Source organism: Eschrichtius robustus, chromosome 19 (assembly GCF_028021215.1).
Source record: "Eschrichtius robustus isolate mEscRob2 chromosome 19, mEscRob2.pri, whole genome shotgun sequence".
In the NCBI taxonomy this organism is placed as follows: domain Eukaryota; kingdom Metazoa; phylum Chordata; class Mammalia; order Artiodactyla; family Eschrichtiidae; genus Eschrichtius; species Eschrichtius robustus.
Window position 1 is genome coordinate 51,543,841 of NC_090842.1, and position 18,569 is coordinate 51,562,409.

Genomic DNA, 18,569 nt, shown 5'->3' on the forward strand with positions numbered 1-18,569 from the left:
GAAGAGCAGGCAACATTTTTTTTCTTTGCAGTACCCCTACATCCTGGACACCTCCCTACCCCCTGTGTTGATATTAGTAATTTGTGTTCTCTCTCTTTTTTTCTTAGCCTGGCTAGAGGCTTATCAATTTTATGGATCTTTTTAAAGAATCAGCTTTTGTATTAATTGATTTTCTCTATTGATTTCCTATTTTCAATTTCACTGAATTATGCTGCAATTCCGAGTATTTTTTTTCTCCTACTTCTTTTGGATTTAATTTGCTCTCTTTTTCTGTTTTCTTAAGGTGGAAGTTTAGATGATTGATTTTAGATTTTCCTTCTTTTTTCATGTATGCATTCAATGCTATAAATTTCCCTTTAAGCACTACTTTCACTGCATCCCACAAATTTTGGTAAGTTGTATTTTCATTTTTGTCTAGTTCAAAATATGTTACAACTTTTTGAAATTTCATTTATTTATTTTTGGCTGCATTGGATCTTCATTGCGGTGCCCGGGCTTCTCATTGCATTGGCTTCTCTTGTTGCGGAGCTGGGCTCTAGGCGCGCGGGCTTCAGTAGTTGCAGAGCGTGGGCTTAGTAGTTGTGGCTCACTGGCCCTGGAGTGCAGGCTTAGTAGTTGTGGTGCACAGGCTTAGTTGCTCCACGGCATGTGGGATCTTCCCGGACCAGGGCTTGAACCTGTGTCCCCTGCATTGGCAGGCGGATTCTTAACCGCTGGTGCCACCAGGGAAGTCCCAAGATACGTTAAAACTTCTCTTGAGATTTCTTCTTTGGCCCGTGTGTCATTTAGAAGTGTTAGTCTCCATGTATTTTGGTATATCCCAACCATCTTTCTGTTATTGAGTTCTTGTTTAATTCCGTTGTATTCTGAGAGCAGACATTGTATGATTTTTGTTCTTTAAAATTTGTTAAGGTGTGTTTTATGGCCTAGAATGTGGTCTATATTGGTGAATATTCCATATGAGTTTGAGGAGAACATGTATTCTGCTGTTGTTGGATGAAGTGGTCCATAAATGTCCATTATATCCAGTTGATTGATATTGTTGAATTCCTCTGTATTCTTACTAATTTTATGCCTGTTGGATCTGTCCATTTCTCATAGAGAGGTGCTGAAATCTCCAACTGTGATAGTGGACTCATCAATTTCTCTTTGCAAATTTAGTAGTTTTTGCCTCACATAGTTTGATGCTCTGGTGTTCTGCACATGCACATTAAGGATTACTATATCTTCTTGGAGAATTGACCTTTTTATCATTATGTAATGTCTCTCTTTAGCCCTGATAAATTTTCTTGCTGTGAAGTCTGCTCTGTCTGAAATTTTTGATAGTGTTAGTATGGTATATTTTTCTTTATCCATTTACTTTTAATCTATATGTGTCTTTATATCTAAAGTGGGTTTCTTGTAGACAACATATTGTTGGGTCTTGTTTTTTGATCCACTCTGACAGTCTCTGTCTTTTAATTGGTGCATTTAGACCATCCAAAGCAGTTGTTGTTATAGTTAGATTAATAACTACCATATTTGTCACTGTTTTTTATTTGTTGCCCTTGTTTTTTGAATTTTTTTGTTTTTTGGTTTTTTTGGCCGTGCCACGCGGCTTGCATCATCTTAGTTCCCTGACCAGGGATTGAACCCATGCCCCCTGCATTGGAAGCACAGAGTCTTAACTGCTGGACCGCCAGGGAAGTCCCTGCCCTTTGCAGTTTTAATTGAGTATTTTATGTGATTTCATTTTCTCTCCTTTCTTAGCATATCAGATGTACCTCTTTTTTACTTTTTAAAGTGGTTGCCCAAGAGTTTGCATTTATAGTTTACATTTATAGTTAATTCAAGTCTACTTTCAATAGCCCTATACCACTTAATGGGTAGTGTGGGTACCTTAAAGTAACAAAATATTTCTAATTCCTCCCTCTTGTCCCTTTCATTGCTGTCATTTATTTCATATATACATATATATGTAGTTGCTATTATTATTTTGAACAAACTATTGTCTGTTAGATCAATTAGGAATAAGAACAATTAAAGTATTTCTTTTACCTTCACTTTTCTCTTTTTTTGATGCTCTTCCTTTCTTTATGAAGATCTGGGTTTCTGACCTATGTCATTTTCCTTCTCTCTAAAGAATTTTAAAGTTTCTCTCAAGGCAGATCTACTGGTAACAATTTTCCTCAGTTTTTGTTTGTCTGAGGAAGTCTTTATTTCTCCTTTACTTTTGAAGGATAATTTTGCAGGATACAAATTTCTAGGTTGGTGATTTTTTTTCTCTCAATACTTAAAATATTTCAGTCTATTCTTTTTTAAAAAATATATATTTATTTATTTATTTTTGGCTGCGTTGGGTCTCCGTTGCTGCGTGCAGCAAGCAGGGGCCACTCTTCGTTGTGGTGCATGGGCTTCTCATTGAGGTGGCTTCTCCTGTTGTGGAGCACGGGCCCTAGGCACATAGGCTTCAATAGTTGTGGCACGCGGGCTCAGCAGTTGTGGCACACGGGCCTAGTTGCTCTGCGGCATGGGATCCTCCCAGACCCGGACTCGAACCTGTGTCCCCTGCATTTGCAGGCAGACTCTCAACCACTGTGCCACCAGGGAAGTCCCCAGTCTCTTCTTACTTGCATGGTTTCTAAGAAGCAGCTGGATGTCAGGCTTATCTTTGCTCCTCTATAGGTAAGGTGTTTTTTCCTCTGGCTTCTTTCAGGATTTTTTATCTTTGATTTTCTGTACCTTTAAAATGATATGTGTAGGTGTAGTTCTTTTTTTTGCATTTATCCTATTTGGTGTTCTCAGAGCTTCCTTGATTTATGGTTTAGTGTTTGAAATTAATTTGGGGGAAATTCTCAATCATTATTGCTTCAAATATTTTTTTCTGTTCCTTTCTCTCTTCTTCTGGTTTTCTTGTTATGCATATGTTACACCTTCTGTAGTTGTTCCACGGTTGTTGGATATTCTATTCTGGGTTTTTTTTTTCCCCAGTCTTTTTTCTGTTTGCTTTTCAGTTTTGGAGGTTTCTATTGAGATATCCTCAAGCTCAGAGATTCTTTCCTCAGCCACGTTTAGTCTAATAATAAGCCCATCAAAGATGTTCTTCATTTCTGTTATGGTGTTTCTGATCCGTAACATTTCTTTTTGGTTCTTTCTTAGAATTTTCATCTCTCTGCTAACATTGCCCACGTGTTCTTGCATAACTGTCTACTTTATTCATTAGAGCCCTTAGCATATAATCACAGTTGTTTTAAATTCCTGGTCTGATACTTCCAACATCCGTGCCATATGAGTCTGGTCTTGATGTTATATTTGTGCTGACCCTTCAAACTGTGTTTTCTGCCTCTTCGTATTTCTCGTAATTTTCTTTTTTGATGGGCAGACATGATGTACTAGGTAAAAGGAACTGCTATAAATAAGCTTTTAATAATGTGGTTGCAAGGTGTGGGGTGTGGAGAAGCGTTCTACAATCCTATGATTAGGTCTCTGTCTTTTAGTGAGCCTGTGCCTCTGGATTGTGAACTTCACATGTGCTGTTTAGTCTGCAACCCTCACCCCTCGCTTTCATGTGGAATAGGATGGCTAGAGGGGGCTGGGGTTGGGTGTTTACCTTTCCCCAGGACAGTTTGTCTCCGATAAAATCCAAGCAGGTTCGGCTCTGGTTAGTTTCTCCTGAGGGCAGAGCTTAAGAAGAACAGGTTGCTGTGGCGTATTTCAGGATGGTTCCTTTTCCCTCTCCCTGCTGGAAGCACGAGGGGACTTTTCTCCAGCTTTCACTGTGAGGATTAGGACTGTTCCTGGAGGTGACACTCACAGAAGTGGGGGGACTCAGTAACGCAGCTCTCAGAGTTGTTCACACTGAGCCTTCAGCCATTTGTCAATTACAGTTCAGGTTTCCCTATCCTGCAGTTGGTGCCCATGGAGGTTGCTGCTTCTGGATTTCTGCTCTGGTAACTTGGAATTCTTTGTATTTGCCTGTCTATCTCTCCAATTTGGCGGGCAGCCATTCGCCTTGTGACCTCACTTCTCTTATGGATCTAAGAAGAGTTGTTGATTTTTCAGTTTGTTCTGCTTTTTCCTTGTTGTGAGGATGGAGCGGTGACTTCCAAGCTTCTCACATGCCATATCAGAAGAAGTCCTTCATTTCTTTTTTATTGCCTAGTAATATTCTATTGTGTGGATATGCCTCATTTTATTTATTCATTCATCAGTGGATGGTCATGTTTGGATTGTTTCCAGTTCATCTTTTCAATTTTTAAAAAATTGAAGTGTAGTTGATTTACAATGTTGTATTAGTTTCTGGAGTAGAGCAAAGTGATTCAGTATATATATATTCTGAATATATGTTGTATATATTCTTTTTCAGATTCTTTTCCATTAGAGTTTATTACAAGATGTTGAATATAGTTCCCTGTGCTATACCATAGATCCTTGCTGTTTATTTTATATATAGTAGTGTGTATCTGCTAATCCCAAACTCCTAATTTATCCCTCCCCTCCTTTTCATCTTTGGTAACCATAAGTTTGTTTTCTATGTCTGTGAATCTGTTTCTGTTTTGTAAATAAGTTCATTTGTATCTTTTTTTTTTTACATTCCACATATAAGTGATACCATTTATTTGTCAATCTCTGTCTGACTTACTTCACTTAGTATGATAATCTCTAGCTTCATCCATGTTGTTGGAAATGGCATTATTTCATTCTTTTTTATGGCTGAGTAATATTCCATTGCATATTTATACCACATCTTCTTTATCCATTCATCTGTCACTGGGCACTTAGGTTGATTTCATGCCTTGGCTATTGTAAATAATGCTGCTATGAACACTGTGGTGCATGTATCTTTTCGAGTTAGAGTTTTCATCTTTTCTGGATATATGCCCAGGAGTGGGATGGCTGTATCATATGGCAGCTCTATTTTTAGTTTTTTGAGGAACATCCATACTGTTCTCCATAGTGGCTGCACCAATTTACATTCCCACCACCAGTGGAGGAGTGTTCACTTTTCTCCACACCCTCTCCAGCACTTATTATTTGTAGATTGTTTGATGATGGCCATTCTGACTGGTATGAAGTGATACCTCATTGTAGTTTTGATTTGCATTTCTCTAATAGTGATGTTGAGCATCTTTTCATGTGCCTGTTGGCCATCTGTATGTCTTCTTTGGAGAAATGTCTGTTTAGGTCTTCTGCCCCTTTTTTTGATTGGGCTGTTTGTTTTGTTGTTGTTGTTGAGTCGTGTGAGCTGTTTGTGTATTTCGGAAATTAAGCTCTTGTCAGTTGCAGCTTCATTTGCAAATATTTTCTCCTACTCCATAGGTTGTCTTTTCATTTTGTTTATGGTTTTCTTTGCTGTGCAAAGAAACATCCAAACATGACCATCCACTGATGAATAAGTTTGATTAGGTCCTATTTGGTTATTTTTGCTTTTACTTCTTTTGCCTTGGGAGTCTGACCTAAGAAAACATTGCTATGATTTACGTCAGAGAATGTTTTGCCTATGTTCTCTTCTATGAATTTTATGTTGTCATGTCTTGTATTTAAGTCTTTAAGCCATTTTGAGTTTATTTTTTGTGTATGGTGTGAGGGAGTGGTCTAAATTCATTGTTTTACATGTAGCCGTCCAGCTTCCCCACACTACTTGCTGAAGAGAATGTCTTTTCTCCATTGTATATTCTTGCCTCCTTTGTTGAAGATTAATTGACCATAGGTGTGTGGTGTTTCCAATTTTTGATTATTATGAATAATATTTCTATGAATGCCCATGTTCAAGTTTTTATGTGGACATTTGGTTTCATTTTTCTTAGGTAAAAACCTAGGAGTAATGTTGCTGGATCATAAGTTCACACATATGTTTAAATTTTGAGGAATTGCTGAACTATTTTCCAAAGTGGCTGCACGATTTTACATTCACACCAGCCCTATATGAGAGTTCCGATTTCTCTTGTTATTGTCTGATTTTTTGATTACAGACATTCAACTTGGTATGAAGTGGTATCTCAATATGTTTCTTTCTTTGTTTGGTTTGTTCTGTTTTCTATATCTAGGTACTATAATCGAATGTCTTTTTTTCCCCAGTTTTATCGAGGTATAATTGACATACGGCACTGCATAAGCTTAAGGTGTACAACATAATGTTTTGACTTACATACATCATGAAATGGTGACCATAATAGGTTTAGTGAGCATCCATCATCTCATATAGATACAACATGAAAGAAATAGATAATATTTTTTTCCTTGTGATGAGAACTTTTAGGATTTACTCTCTTTACACAACATGGTTTTGATTTACATTTCCCTAATGGCTTAAGATGTTGAGCACGTTTCCAAGTGCTTATAAATTATTTACATATCTTTTTTGGAGAAATGCCTGTTCATATCATTTGCCTATTTTTAAATTAGATTGTTTCTTTATTGTTGAGTTTTAAGAGTGTTTTACGTATTCTAGATACAAGTCCCTTACCTGGTATATGATTTGCAAAAATGTTCTTCCGTTGTATGGGTTGTTTTTCACTTTCTTGATTGTGTCCTTTGAAGCACAAAAGTTTTTTATTTTGATAATGTCCAGTTTATCATTGTTGTTGCTGTTGCCGCTGCTGCTTGTGCTTTTGTTGTCATATCTAAGAAACCATTGACTAATGCAAATTCACAAAGATTTACACCCATGTTTTCTTCTAAGAGGCTTGTAATTTTAGCTCTCACATTTAGGTCTTTGATCCATTTTGAGTTAATTTTTGTATATGGTATGAGGTAAGGGTCCAAGTTCATTCTTTTGCATGTGGATATTCACTTGTCCCAGCACAATTTGTCAGAAAGATTTTTCTTTCCCTTTTTAATTATCTTGGCACCCTTGTTGAAAATCAAGTGACCAAAAATATGAGTGCTTATTTCTGGATTCTTAGTTCTATTTCATCCATCTATATGTCTATCCTTATGCTAATACTACACTGTCTTGATTACTGTCTCTTTGTATGTTTTGAAAATAGTTTTGAAGTTGGAAATTGTGAGACCTCTACCTTTGTTCCTTTACAAGAATTTTTTGGTTATTCTGCTTCCCTTGAGTTTCTGTGTAAATTTTAGGATTGAGGTAGGAGGTAGATGGGCCCGTGGGCTGAACAGCTGGTTTTTGTCAAGTGGAATACAATCGAAGCTTTGTTTTCCCTGGACACGCCAAGGACGAGGTTAATGGCAGGAGCTGAGCTCTGCTGGAGTAAAGAGATAAGATGACCACTCCTGAGGTCAAGGGAAACTCCCTGACTTCACAGGTGCAGAAAGACTCCTTGGGGGTTAAAAAGGAGGGACCACCACCCCATAACAGGTGACGCCAAGCCTCCACAAGCCTCTACGCTGGAATCCATCTAGACAAAAAGATGTGCACGCATGTTGGGGAGTGTCCTAGAACAAGTCAGATGTGGGAAAAGAAGTAAGAAAACTGGCCAAAGATGTGGAAGAACTGCCCCTATATAAATGATTTAACCACCTCTTTACTGCACTTTTCCTCATTAGGGAGGATGCCCACAGTCTTGCTCTCCAGGTGTGTATTTCTGCCTTGCTTCTGTCTTAAATAAACAAACTGTTTCTCTGTGTGCTTTCCCACTTGCTGTGCTATGTCTCTAATAATAAACTTTGGGCCTGTTTTTACAATTTTTGCCTCTTTGAGAAATTCATTTTTCAAATGGGGCAAGGGCCAGGGGAACTTTGCTTCTAGCCTCTAGCCCCTGGTGGTCTAGCGACTAGTATTCCTGGTTTTCATCCAAGCTGCCCAGGTTCAATTCCTAGGCAGGGAACTAAGATCTCTCTTCAGGACCGCTCACTGCTGTCTCTCCGATACCAGGATCAGCTTGTCAATTTTAGAAAAGAAGTCTGCTGGGATTTTGATGGGATGGTGTTGAATCTGTAGATCACTTTGGAGGGTATTTTCATAAGAATAGTAAGTCTGCTAATCCATGAACATGGGTTGCTTTTCCATTTATTTAAGTCTTTTAAAATTTATTTTAACAATGTTTTGTAATTTTCAGAGTATAAGTGTTACACTTTTTTGGTTAAACTTATTCCTATTTTGATGCTTTTGTAAATGCAATTTTCTTCTTAATTTTTTTTCTGGATTGTTCATTGCAAGTGTATAGGAATACTATTGATTTTTAAACTATTGATCTGGTATTCTGCAACCTTCTGAACTCATTCAGTCTATCCTTTTTTCAGATCCCATTTAAAATTATGAGGGGACACCAGCACATTGTGAGTTCCTGTCACTTCTGTGTGGATGACACAAAGGTCCTCAGTGGCTCCTATGACTGCACCGTGAAGCTGTGGGTAGGTGGCCCAGTGTTAGGTGGAACCAAAATGTCCCCATAAGCTTATGTCTCCTCTTGTGGAGAGTTCCCCAGTACTGAGTTCCCAGACATTCAAGGATCCCAAAGATTTGGAGAGACATTTCTGAGCAAAGTGCAAGAAGAAGAAGCAAAGTGAGGGCTCACCCTAGTTTCAAGTCACCAGAGAGAGATGAGGTTAATGTGGCAGCTGTCAGCCTGTTAATTTGGAAACAGTGGGAGCAGGGATGGAGACCGCTGGACCAGGAGCTCACCACCTTTTGTTAGAGGCTGTGCCTGAGACCCACCTGGGGTCTCTGAGCTGTGTTATCTCTCTGGGTCTCCTTCTCATTTGGAATATTCAGTTCCATCCACAGAGATGGTATTACGGCTAGGCCTAGGTGATCACAAGAGGACAGAAAAGTGGCCAGACCTGGGACCTGTCCGTGAAGGGTGATTGGGAGAGGTAGGCCTGAGCACAGGTCAGTGCCACAAGGGGCAGGAAGCAGGGGCAGAGGAACAGGGATGTGATGGTCAGATGAGGTTACAGAGAGGTGGCCACCAAGAACTCTTCCAAAGTCTTCTGGGCATAGCCAGCAGACCCTAGTGGGCCTGCTTGGGGGCACTGCCGGTCAGTCAGGAGAGGGTGAGGAGGGAGCAGGGCTGGGAGATGGCAATGGCCATCAGGGGCCAGGCCATAGATGACCATGTGGCTGGGACAGGGCCCACTGGGAAGGACAGTCAGTTCCGAGTTTTGCTGTCTCATCTGGCTTCAGGGGCAGGAGGGGGACAGGGCGGAGTGAGTCAAGGCTGGTTCCTGGGTTCTGGTTTGGGTAACTAGGTGGAGGATAGCTCCTTACCCTCCAGATCACCTTGGAGGAGCATCTTCTGTGTCATCTTCTGGGTCTTGGTGGGTACCAAGCCAGGCAGACTAGGCAGGAGGGTCTGGGGACTATCCAAGTGGTTCAGGCCCCACATCAGTGACCTACCAGCTGTTTGACCCTGGGTGGTTACATGACCTCCCGGGCCTCCCTAAACCTCCCCAGGCCTCACAGGATCAGCTGTGTGCTGGGGCCACCCCAGGGCCTGCCTGGCACATACCAGGTCCCGACAGACATCCACTCTCTCCTATTCTGTGGCCCTTATCCACCCCCCATCCCCCCACCCAGCCCCATGATCTTCTTGTTGGGAAAACCACTGCTTCCTCTGGGAACCCTAAGCCCTATCCCAACCCTCTGGGCTGACTGAGAAGGCCTGGGGGTGAGGGGGTCTCTGCTGGTTGTCGTCACCCAGGGGGAGGGGGAATGGTGACTTTCCAAGTGTGCATTTTGCTTTGTCATCTCCAGATGCTTCTCATGTTCTTCTCACCTTTTGAGTCAGTGGAAGAACTCTCAGGGGTTTCTGTCTATTTTGGCCAGAGGGCTTCTGTCTCTATAAGGGAACATCTGCCTGTTTTCTCTCGTTGTCCCAAGATTAGGGACCATCCATCAAGATGTCCTTGGCTCCCCACAGCGGCCTCACTGCCCTTGCTCCCTGCCTACTCCGTGCCCCATCCAGGACACTGTCACGTCAGCCTGCCCAAGCGTCCTCAATACCTGACTTGCTCACAGCCCTACCCCCTGCCACCACCTTCTCCAGCTGCCCCCTCCGTCCCTCTGCCCTCCTTCACACCTCCACCCCTAGTTGCAGAATCACTAGTTCTCTGGTCTCCCTGCCTTGGCTGCCCCTCCAATGGTCCTCTTTCCCCCTCCTGGCTCTCTTTTCCCCATCTTTTTCTCTGCTCCTGCCTCCTCCTGTGGCTCTCCCTGCCCCAGCGGCAGCTCATGGCGCGAGCCCTCCCTCAGGAGGTGACTAAGCCATTACCCCGCGCATCACCTTCTCTGTCACAGTATCTTGGGCAAATGTCTCCTTACCTCTCCCTTCTCTCCTCCACTATCATCATCTCCCATCTCCAGTCCTTCCTCTCAACCCACCCAAAGCCAAACTTCTGGTTTAATCTTTTAAAAAGGTCCCTTTCCCCTAACTGTGATCATTGTGAATAATTTAGAAAGACCATAAATGTATGAAGAAGCTGAGAAAAAAATTATCCTTAATCCTGTGCCCAATCTCTCTCTAATAATGGTACATCTCTTTCCAATCATTGTAAAAAAAATCACTGGTAGTTTTTCTCATACTATGAAGGTAATATGGTTTTATCACCAAAATACATAAAGACACAAAGAAGAAAAAAAAAACCATCATTCCGTGAACCCTGAGTTAACTACCATGAAAATGTTGGAGTGTAGCTTTTCTTTTTCCTGTTCGCACATGTACACACACATTTATGAAATTGAAACCATACAGAAAAACTGTTTATATAATCACAATAAACTTGGGCTACAAATATTGTCACATCTCCTTTATGTTTCTAACCACTTATTAGAACCCCTTCCTCCCCATTCATTCAAAGTCCAACCAACATCCCCCCTTAAATTATCTGAGTCCACAGAAAGAATTCCTGGTTCCAAATGCCCGGTGAAGGGGGAACTGTCTTTGTCTTCTCACACCTCTAGCCAATGGCGCATTTATTTCAAGAAACATTCAATACAAAACAGAGGCATTTCCACTGTCTTTGGAATTCACTAACAACATCTGGCTTGTATTGCCGTATACTGAATATCTCCTGCCAAATCATTCATGACTGTGCACATTTTCCAAGAGAGTTATCTGTCCATGGTTGCTATTCCTCCTCTTGGCCATATGGCAGCACTACTGAATACTGAACCCGCACAGTCCCATGGACATCAGTCCATTCTAGTACTGCCCTTAACTGGCCCGGGGCCCTGCACAGACTGCCGTGGGCCTCAGCCCCAGGCCCCACGATGATCATTTTCTTAGTTCCCGGACAATGTTTGTCCTAGAGCAACACACCAGCCAGGGAGGCTGAATCACAGGCTGTCAGAGCCAGCCCTTTCTTCCCAAGCCATGAGGCTCGTGAGCTGGGCCTCCAGCCTGAATGTGTCCTGCTCCCATGAATTCCTCTTTGGGATATCTTCCTGTCGGTGGGCTTTGATTAAGGCCTGCTGGGTTCACCCAAACACAGCCCCACCGTTTCAAGTTTCATGGAGCAGGGGTTGGGAGACTGGGTCTGTGCAGAAAAGAGTTCGCACAGTAGGCCCGAGACTGCTGTCCTTGGAAAGGCCCACTGGCAAGCGCGCATCTGGGAACTTGACTGGTAAACAGTGTTCTATAATCATATGAATCTTTCCCTAAGTGATAAAGGGGGCTCACAGACGGTTTGTGCAAACCACGCGGTTGATGCTGTACACCGGCTCTCCTTCTGGGAGTCTGGAATTTTGGTGCATGCTGCAGAGTGTCTGTGTGACCAGACCGCGATAAGAACCTGGGCCCCGAAGTTCAGGTGCGTCTCCCTGGTAGACAGCACCTCACACATGTTGTTACAACTGGTTGCTGCAGGAATTAAGCATGTCCCGTGTGACCCACAGAGAGAGACTCTTGCAAGCAGTGCCTGGTTTCCTCTGGACCTCACCCCATGTACCCTTCCCTTTGCTGATTTTGCTTTTTGTGTCCTTTGGCTGTAATAAATCTTAGCCGTGAGCACGACTATATTCGGAGTCCTGGAGAATCACCAATCCTGGGGGTGGTCTTGGGGACCCCTGACACAGGGTCCTTTGCCTCCCAGCAGGCTTGGGGTCTTCATGCAAAGTGGTCTCTGCATATCAGGAAGAATTGTCCCAGGCCTGCCCTGGTCAGGCCAAAAGCTCCCCCAACCGGGCACCATAATTTCATATAACAGTGCAAGGCCTTTCTATGAATTCACTGTCTTACTAATAACATTTGTTTCAAGGGGACTTTCCACCCCTGCTTATCCTGAAAAGCTGTGGACACATTTCTTACTGAAAGTATTTTATCTCTGCCACAGCACATACCCTTCGCTTTGGTATCCCGATTGTTCCCATCATATTGTCAGTTACTACCCTGCTCTGTTCTCATCGTATTCTGCAGTTATCTCCCTTCAGTGTGATCAGTTGCTTGGGCCCCACTGTTGGGTGTGCTCAAATTTGTTTTAACTGCCCCCTTTAGGTGGACACAGACTGTTGCCAGTGTGTTTGCCGTCTGTCCCCTATAACACGTGACAAACCTTTTTCACGCATAAGTCTGACCGCAACTCAGATTATTTCCTTAAGAGAGACCCCTCAGGATAGAATTGCTGGGTCAAACAGTGGGAACTTTTAAAAAGTTCTTGAAAGATCTTGCTAGATTTTGTGGTGCCTCTTTGGCCAGTAGAGAATGAGAAAATTACCTGTTTGCAGCTCTGCCCTCAGAGCTGCCTGTTTCCATCGGCCACTGTGGGATCGAGGGCGAGTTTTCCGGGGATGCCGGCAAGGGTGTCCTTCCTGCTTTGGGAGTGGAGGGGAAGTCCTTTTGCCCCTCTGAGCTGGGTGAGAGTCATAGGACAAGGTTCTCAGGTTCTCAAGGTTCTCAGACAAGCCCAGGGCTGATGCTGAACTCAGTCACAGCTTCAGCCGACACCTCAGTGACCTCTGGCCCTCTCCCCCTCTCTCCCGCTGATCTGAGGATGCCGTGGATGGATCTATTGTTCGGAATTTTGAGCCGGGGCCCGGAGCTCCTGTTTTAGAATGCAGCGTCACGGCTGACAGCAGAAGGTGACTTGCCCTCATTTTACTCTGGTCAGGAAAGTGAGAGGGAAGAGCATGCAGCACACAGCACGCCCGGGACAGTTCACTGTCTTTTAAGCAAGTACCCAACCTTACTCCCATATATCGGTCTCACGGTTCCCATCTTTTGCTGTGAGAATCAAGTAGATGTGATAACTCTTTGAAAATTTAAAATGCTAAAAAGGCGAAATTTATCGTGGCTAAAGCCAGTCTGAATGTTCTTCACGGAGTTTATTTCCTGCAGTCACACCTGTGGACTGGGTCAGCTGCAAGGCTCACTAGCGATTCAGTCCAGGCCCTCATTTCACAGGGGAAACCGAGACCCAGGAAGCAGAGGCAAGCCCAAGCTGTCACCTGGGGAGCGTCGGGGCTGGGAGGCAGCCTCTGCGATGCACTTGCATTTACCCCTCACGCAGATGTGAGACGGTCCTTTAAAAGGGGATTTGCTTTAAAGTGGATTCACTTTTATCCTGAGCAGCAGCTACAAAATTAGTCTACTAGTGAAAACTAGTGAGGGAATTTAAGTTTCATGAGCATTTATCTTACATAGAGGACAGAGATTGTCACAGAAACATGCAATATAAGAAGACAAGGGTACACTTATATTATTTTACTAAATGTACAAGAAAGCATTTCAGAATGAGATGAGCTATGAAAGTCTTTTCCTGTAAAAATATAGACAAGTGACCAGAGAAAGAAGTGACTGATCCTTGTGAGTTGTAGCTCCTTCTAGAAGAAGACAATTACAGAACAGAAGAAATGATACCTTTAACGCCCCAGATATAAAAGAACATATTTGTGTGACCGAGGGATTAAGGAAGAGAATGGTGCTGTGGTGCCTTCTGTGTTAGGGGCTCTCTGTTTTCACTGAGAACCTCTGTTCTCCGGGGGGCTCATGGAACATCTTTAGGAAGATTCAGGTATTATTTGCAATGTTGGTCCTAAACTATAGAAATTTTCTGTAAAAATTTCCTATTTTTTTTTTCATAGAAACCACAGGCATACTAACCTGGGTCATTAAGACCCTATGTTTGTCATTTTATTTCCAGAATTATTGCAGCATCTTATGACAAAACAGTGAGGGCTTGGGACCTTGAAACAGGCAAGCTGCTGGTACGTATCCTTTGCCCTAGTGGGGATATCACAGCACAGGGTCTTTTTGTAAAATTAATTTTTATGGCAGTATAGTTGCTTTACCATGTTGTGTTAGTTTCTACTGTACAGCAAAATGAGTCAGTTATACATATACATATATCCCCTCTTTTTTGGATTTCCTTCCCTTTGAGGTCACCATGGTGCACTCAGCAGAGATCACAGCACAGGGTCTTGTCTGGGCCTTAAGTGGCCTTGAGCTGGGCATGGAGTGTGAAGAGTAGCCAGTCTTTCAGGGAAGGAAAATTTTCTCAGGGACCCAAAATGATGGAGGGTGGGCTTTAGGGAAGGAAGGCTTTCTGAAGCAGGCAGAAGAGGGCTTTGTTTGAGGGGTGGGGGAGGATGTGGAAGAAGGGAAGAAGTGGAGGTGGGGGTGGGAGGTGGCATTCCAGGCTGAGGGAACTGCATGGGAAAAGAGACCCTCCCCTAGGGATGTCTGCTTTTGATGGGGCAAGAAGCAGAGCTGAGGCCTTGGGACAAAGGCCATGCAGGTGGCCAAAGCACGAGGCTTCTGGGCCCTTCCCAATCTGTTCTCCATCTAAGAAGGTACCACCGTCCATCCATCCAAACTGGCCCGAGATCCCCCTCTCTCTCCTGCCTGGTACCCAGGCAGCCCTGACCCTGCTCCAGGGGCGCCTCAGGGTCTCCTGTCCCATCCCCACCGCCCTTCCGCCAGCAGCTCTCATCACCTCTCCTCTCCCTTCCTCCTCTCTTCTCTCCTTAAAAAAAAAAAATCTTCCTTCCTGGTGTGAAGATCAATTTATATTCATTGTAAACAATTTTTGGAAAGACAAGATAAGCCAAGTTCAAAAAAACAAACACAAAAACCTTAAAACAACTCCCAGAGATTACAGTTAACACCTTGGTGTCTCTTTTCCTCTACACATGTTAACTGTGAACACGGGCAAGTATATTCTGTTGACAACATAGTGTCATTATATACTAGCAGATATATGAGCATCAGTTGCTCCTGACTTTGAGCATTTTCCCAAATGCTTATTTCTAGTTTATTTATTTGGCTGCACCAGGTCTTATTTGTGGCATGTGGGATCTTGGTTGCCGCATGTGGCAACAAAGTTGCCACATGTAGGATCTAGTTCCCCGACCAGGGATCGAACCCCGGCCCCCTGGGCCCCCTGCATTGGGAGTACTGGACCACCAAGGAAGTCCCTATTTTGTTTTTAAATACGTCCATTTGTATCATTTTTTTAGATTCCACATATAAGTGGTATCATGTGATATTTGTCTTTCTCTGTCTGACTTACTTCACTGAGTACAATAATTTCTAGGTCCAGCCATGTTGCTGCAAATGGCAATAATTCATTCTTTTTTTATGGCTGAGTAATATTCCATTGTATATTTATACCACATCTTCTTTATCCATTCATCTGTTAATGGACTTCAGGTTGCTTCCATGTCTTGACTATTGTAAATTGTTCTGCTGTGAACATTGGGGTGCATGTATCTTTTTGAATTAGAGTTTTCATCTTTTCCAGATATATGCCCAGGAGTGGGATGGCTGGATCATATGGTAACTCTATTTTTAGTTTTTTAAGGAGCCTCCACACTGTTTTCCATAGTGGCTGCACCAATTTACACTCCCACCAACAGTGTAAGAGGGTTCCCTTTTCTCCACACCCTTTCCGTTTATTATTCTGATGATGGCTATTCTGAACAGTGTGAGGTGATACCTCATTATGGTTTTGATTTGCATTTCTCTAATAATTAGCGACATTGAGCATCTTTTCATGTGCTTTTTGGCCATCTGTATATCTTCTTTGGAGAAAGCCCTGGTTTCTTTTATGACCTAGTCACACACTATCACTTCTGCCATACTGTATTCAAAGAAATGAGTCACTAAGTCGAGCCCACACTCTTGGGGCAGGTAATTAAGCTCCAGCTTGTGGAGGGAGGACTGTCAAAGAATTGGTGGGCGTATTTAAAAACCTTCACAAGGGCAATACCATAATTTAGAACGTACAGAGAGATCCTCCTTTCCTAAATATGTTGAGTAGCTCTTCGTCCCAAGGGGCTGAGGCTGTAGGGTCTTGTCCACAGGGCAGACATTCAATAAACACTCACCAAACTGAACAAGAAAAAAGTTGGCCAGGGGGAATTCCCTGGTGGTCCAGTGGTTAGGACTCCGCGCTTTCACTGCTGAGGGCTCGGGTCCGATCCCTGGTCGGGGAGCTAAGATCCCACAAGCCACTTGGTGCAGCCAAAAAAAAAAAAAAAAAAAAAAGAATAAGGTCGGCCATTACTAGAACCTTCCTGCCAGTTCTGCTAGATGTTCCCTATCCTTGTTCATCTGTCCTAGACACACATTAATTACATTTATTAATTAAAAATTAATTCATGAAAACTAAACAAACAAAAATTCAGTTCCTTATTTGCGCCAGCCTATTACAAGTACTCCATGGCCACACGTGGCCAGTGGCTGGCATACTGAACAGTGCATAGAGAGAACGTTTCAGAAAGTCCTGCTGGGATGCTGGGCTAGAGAGAAAACCTTTGGATTGTCGCCCTATTGCAGTGGAAGCTCAGTCATGAAACCTTCATAGTCTCCTGTAAGTTTTCCCCCGATGGTAAATACGTGGTCTCAGGCTTGGATGTGGACCGTGGAATCTGTATAACAGATGCGGAAGACACCACCACCGTGTCCCACATCAAAGGTGAGTTTGCGTGGGCTCCCTGCTCTGTTCTGTCTGTGGTAACAGCCACTTGTCACTTGACAGACAGTGACTTTCGATTGCTTTATTTGGTGAAACTGCAATACTCTGAATCACATCATTAAAGATGGGACATTGATTGATAAATGCACAGGCAGTTAAAACTAAGACTGCTTAAGGCTTTTCCGTTCAGTCTCCTGCTTGTAATAAATGAAGCAGTGCTCTGCTCCAACCTCACATGGACATTTAAAGCCCAATTCTTTATTGAGCGGAGTCCCAGCCTTCTTAACATTTTTATCTGTAATTTTTAAATATAAAAGTAATTATCACAATGATTATTAATAATGCAAGTAAAGTATTTATTGTAGTGCTTTACAATGCTGATGATTTGCAGTATTATTATTATTAATTGTCACGTAGAAAGACAATTAGAAAAAGAACAGAATGGCATCTACTGAAAAAAAAATCATCGTATGTCAATTTCCTGGTTGTAATCCTGTATAATGATTAGCAAGATGTTATCGCTGGGGGAAACTGGGTGATGTAATCTCTCTGTATTATTCCTTACAACTGCATGTGAGTTAACAGTTATCTCAAAAGAAAAAGTTAAAAAATACGTAATCATTGTAAAAAAAAAAAAATTTGTAAGTGTGTAAAGTAAAAAGTGCAAGGCTGCCGTACCTGTTTGGACTCCTTCCCGGAGGTACGTATTATTAACAGTACATTGCTTCCTGTGTGGCCTTCCTGTGTGTGTGTGTGTGTGTGTGTGTGTGTGTTTGCACACACACAGTACTACCCACATGCATTTAATGTATTTTTATCAACATGGAACCGTGATAGGTGCACTGCCCCACAGCTTGCATATTTCCCTTAATGTATCACCTCACACTCTACCTCTCCTCACGCTCGGAGTTCTAGCTGCACACCATGCCCCTCCATGCTCTGTCCCCACGCCAGACCTTGGCACATGCTGTTCTTTCTGCCTAGAGCACTCTTCCTTTCCTGCTTCCCTCGATGACTTTTAGGTCCCTTCCTCGACCTCTCGGGGCTGGGCCAGGCTTCCTTCTGCTGGCTGGGAGCCATGGCATATGCTGCAGATCATTGCCTGCTCAAGGGTGTCTCCCCATCCACCTGGGAGCTCTGCAGGGGCAGCGGCAGGGGCAGGGGGCAAGGGGCAGTGCTCCTTGTCCAAAGCCTGGTTCACAGCAGGCACTTTGTGTGAGTGCATAGTCCCTTGTGAAAGCCAGAGTTGCATCTCTGTAATATTGTCGCTGTCTAGGGGAGCAGGGTGAGCCTCTGTGTCCCTTGCAGCCTGTGGCCCAGAGTATGGAACGCACGGTAACGAGTCACTTTCCCTGTGCCTCAGATCATCACGGGATGTCGGTCACAGCATGCTGCTTTGACCCAGACAGCCAGAAGGTGGCTTCCGTCTCACTGGACAGGAGCATCAAGATCTGGGATGTGACATCCCAGGCCACGCTGCTCACCATCCCCAAGTGAGGAGGCCCTGGGAGGCCGGGCAGCATCCTGCAGCGGGGAGGTGGGTGGGAGTCCCCAGTCACGCCCTCCTGGATTCGGCCTGTGACCCTTTGGATCCCCTTTGGATCCCCTTTGGTGTCAATGTGGGGCATCTCCAACTATGGTCCACTGGTGCTGTGAGGAGGCTGGAGATGGAGAAAGGGAAGGGGACAGACAGGCAGGGGGAAACCACTAGCTGTGGCCCGTGGGCCGGGGCGACCCTCAGATGCATTCATTGCAGTGTGAGCCAACACTGGTAA

General features: G+C 43.5%; 1 protein-coding gene across 1 annotated transcript in view; it reads left to right on the forward strand.

Moving 5' to 3' along the window:
* WDR88 (WD repeat domain 88) overlaps positions 1 to 18,569 on the forward strand; it is a 47,166-nt gene that overhangs the window by 4,607 nt on the left and 23,990 nt on the right. The window contains exons 2-6 of the mRNA XM_068527117.1: positions 8,185 to 8,295; positions 12,870 to 12,958; positions 14,020 to 14,083; positions 16,656 to 16,794; positions 18,158 to 18,287. Coding sequence (XP_068383218.1) covers positions 8,185 to 8,295; positions 12,870 to 12,958; positions 14,020 to 14,083; positions 16,656 to 16,794; positions 18,158 to 18,287 — 533 coding nt within the window. The remainder of the gene's footprint in view (positions 1 to 8,184; positions 8,296 to 12,869; positions 12,959 to 14,019; positions 14,084 to 16,655; positions 16,795 to 18,157; positions 18,288 to 18,569) is intronic.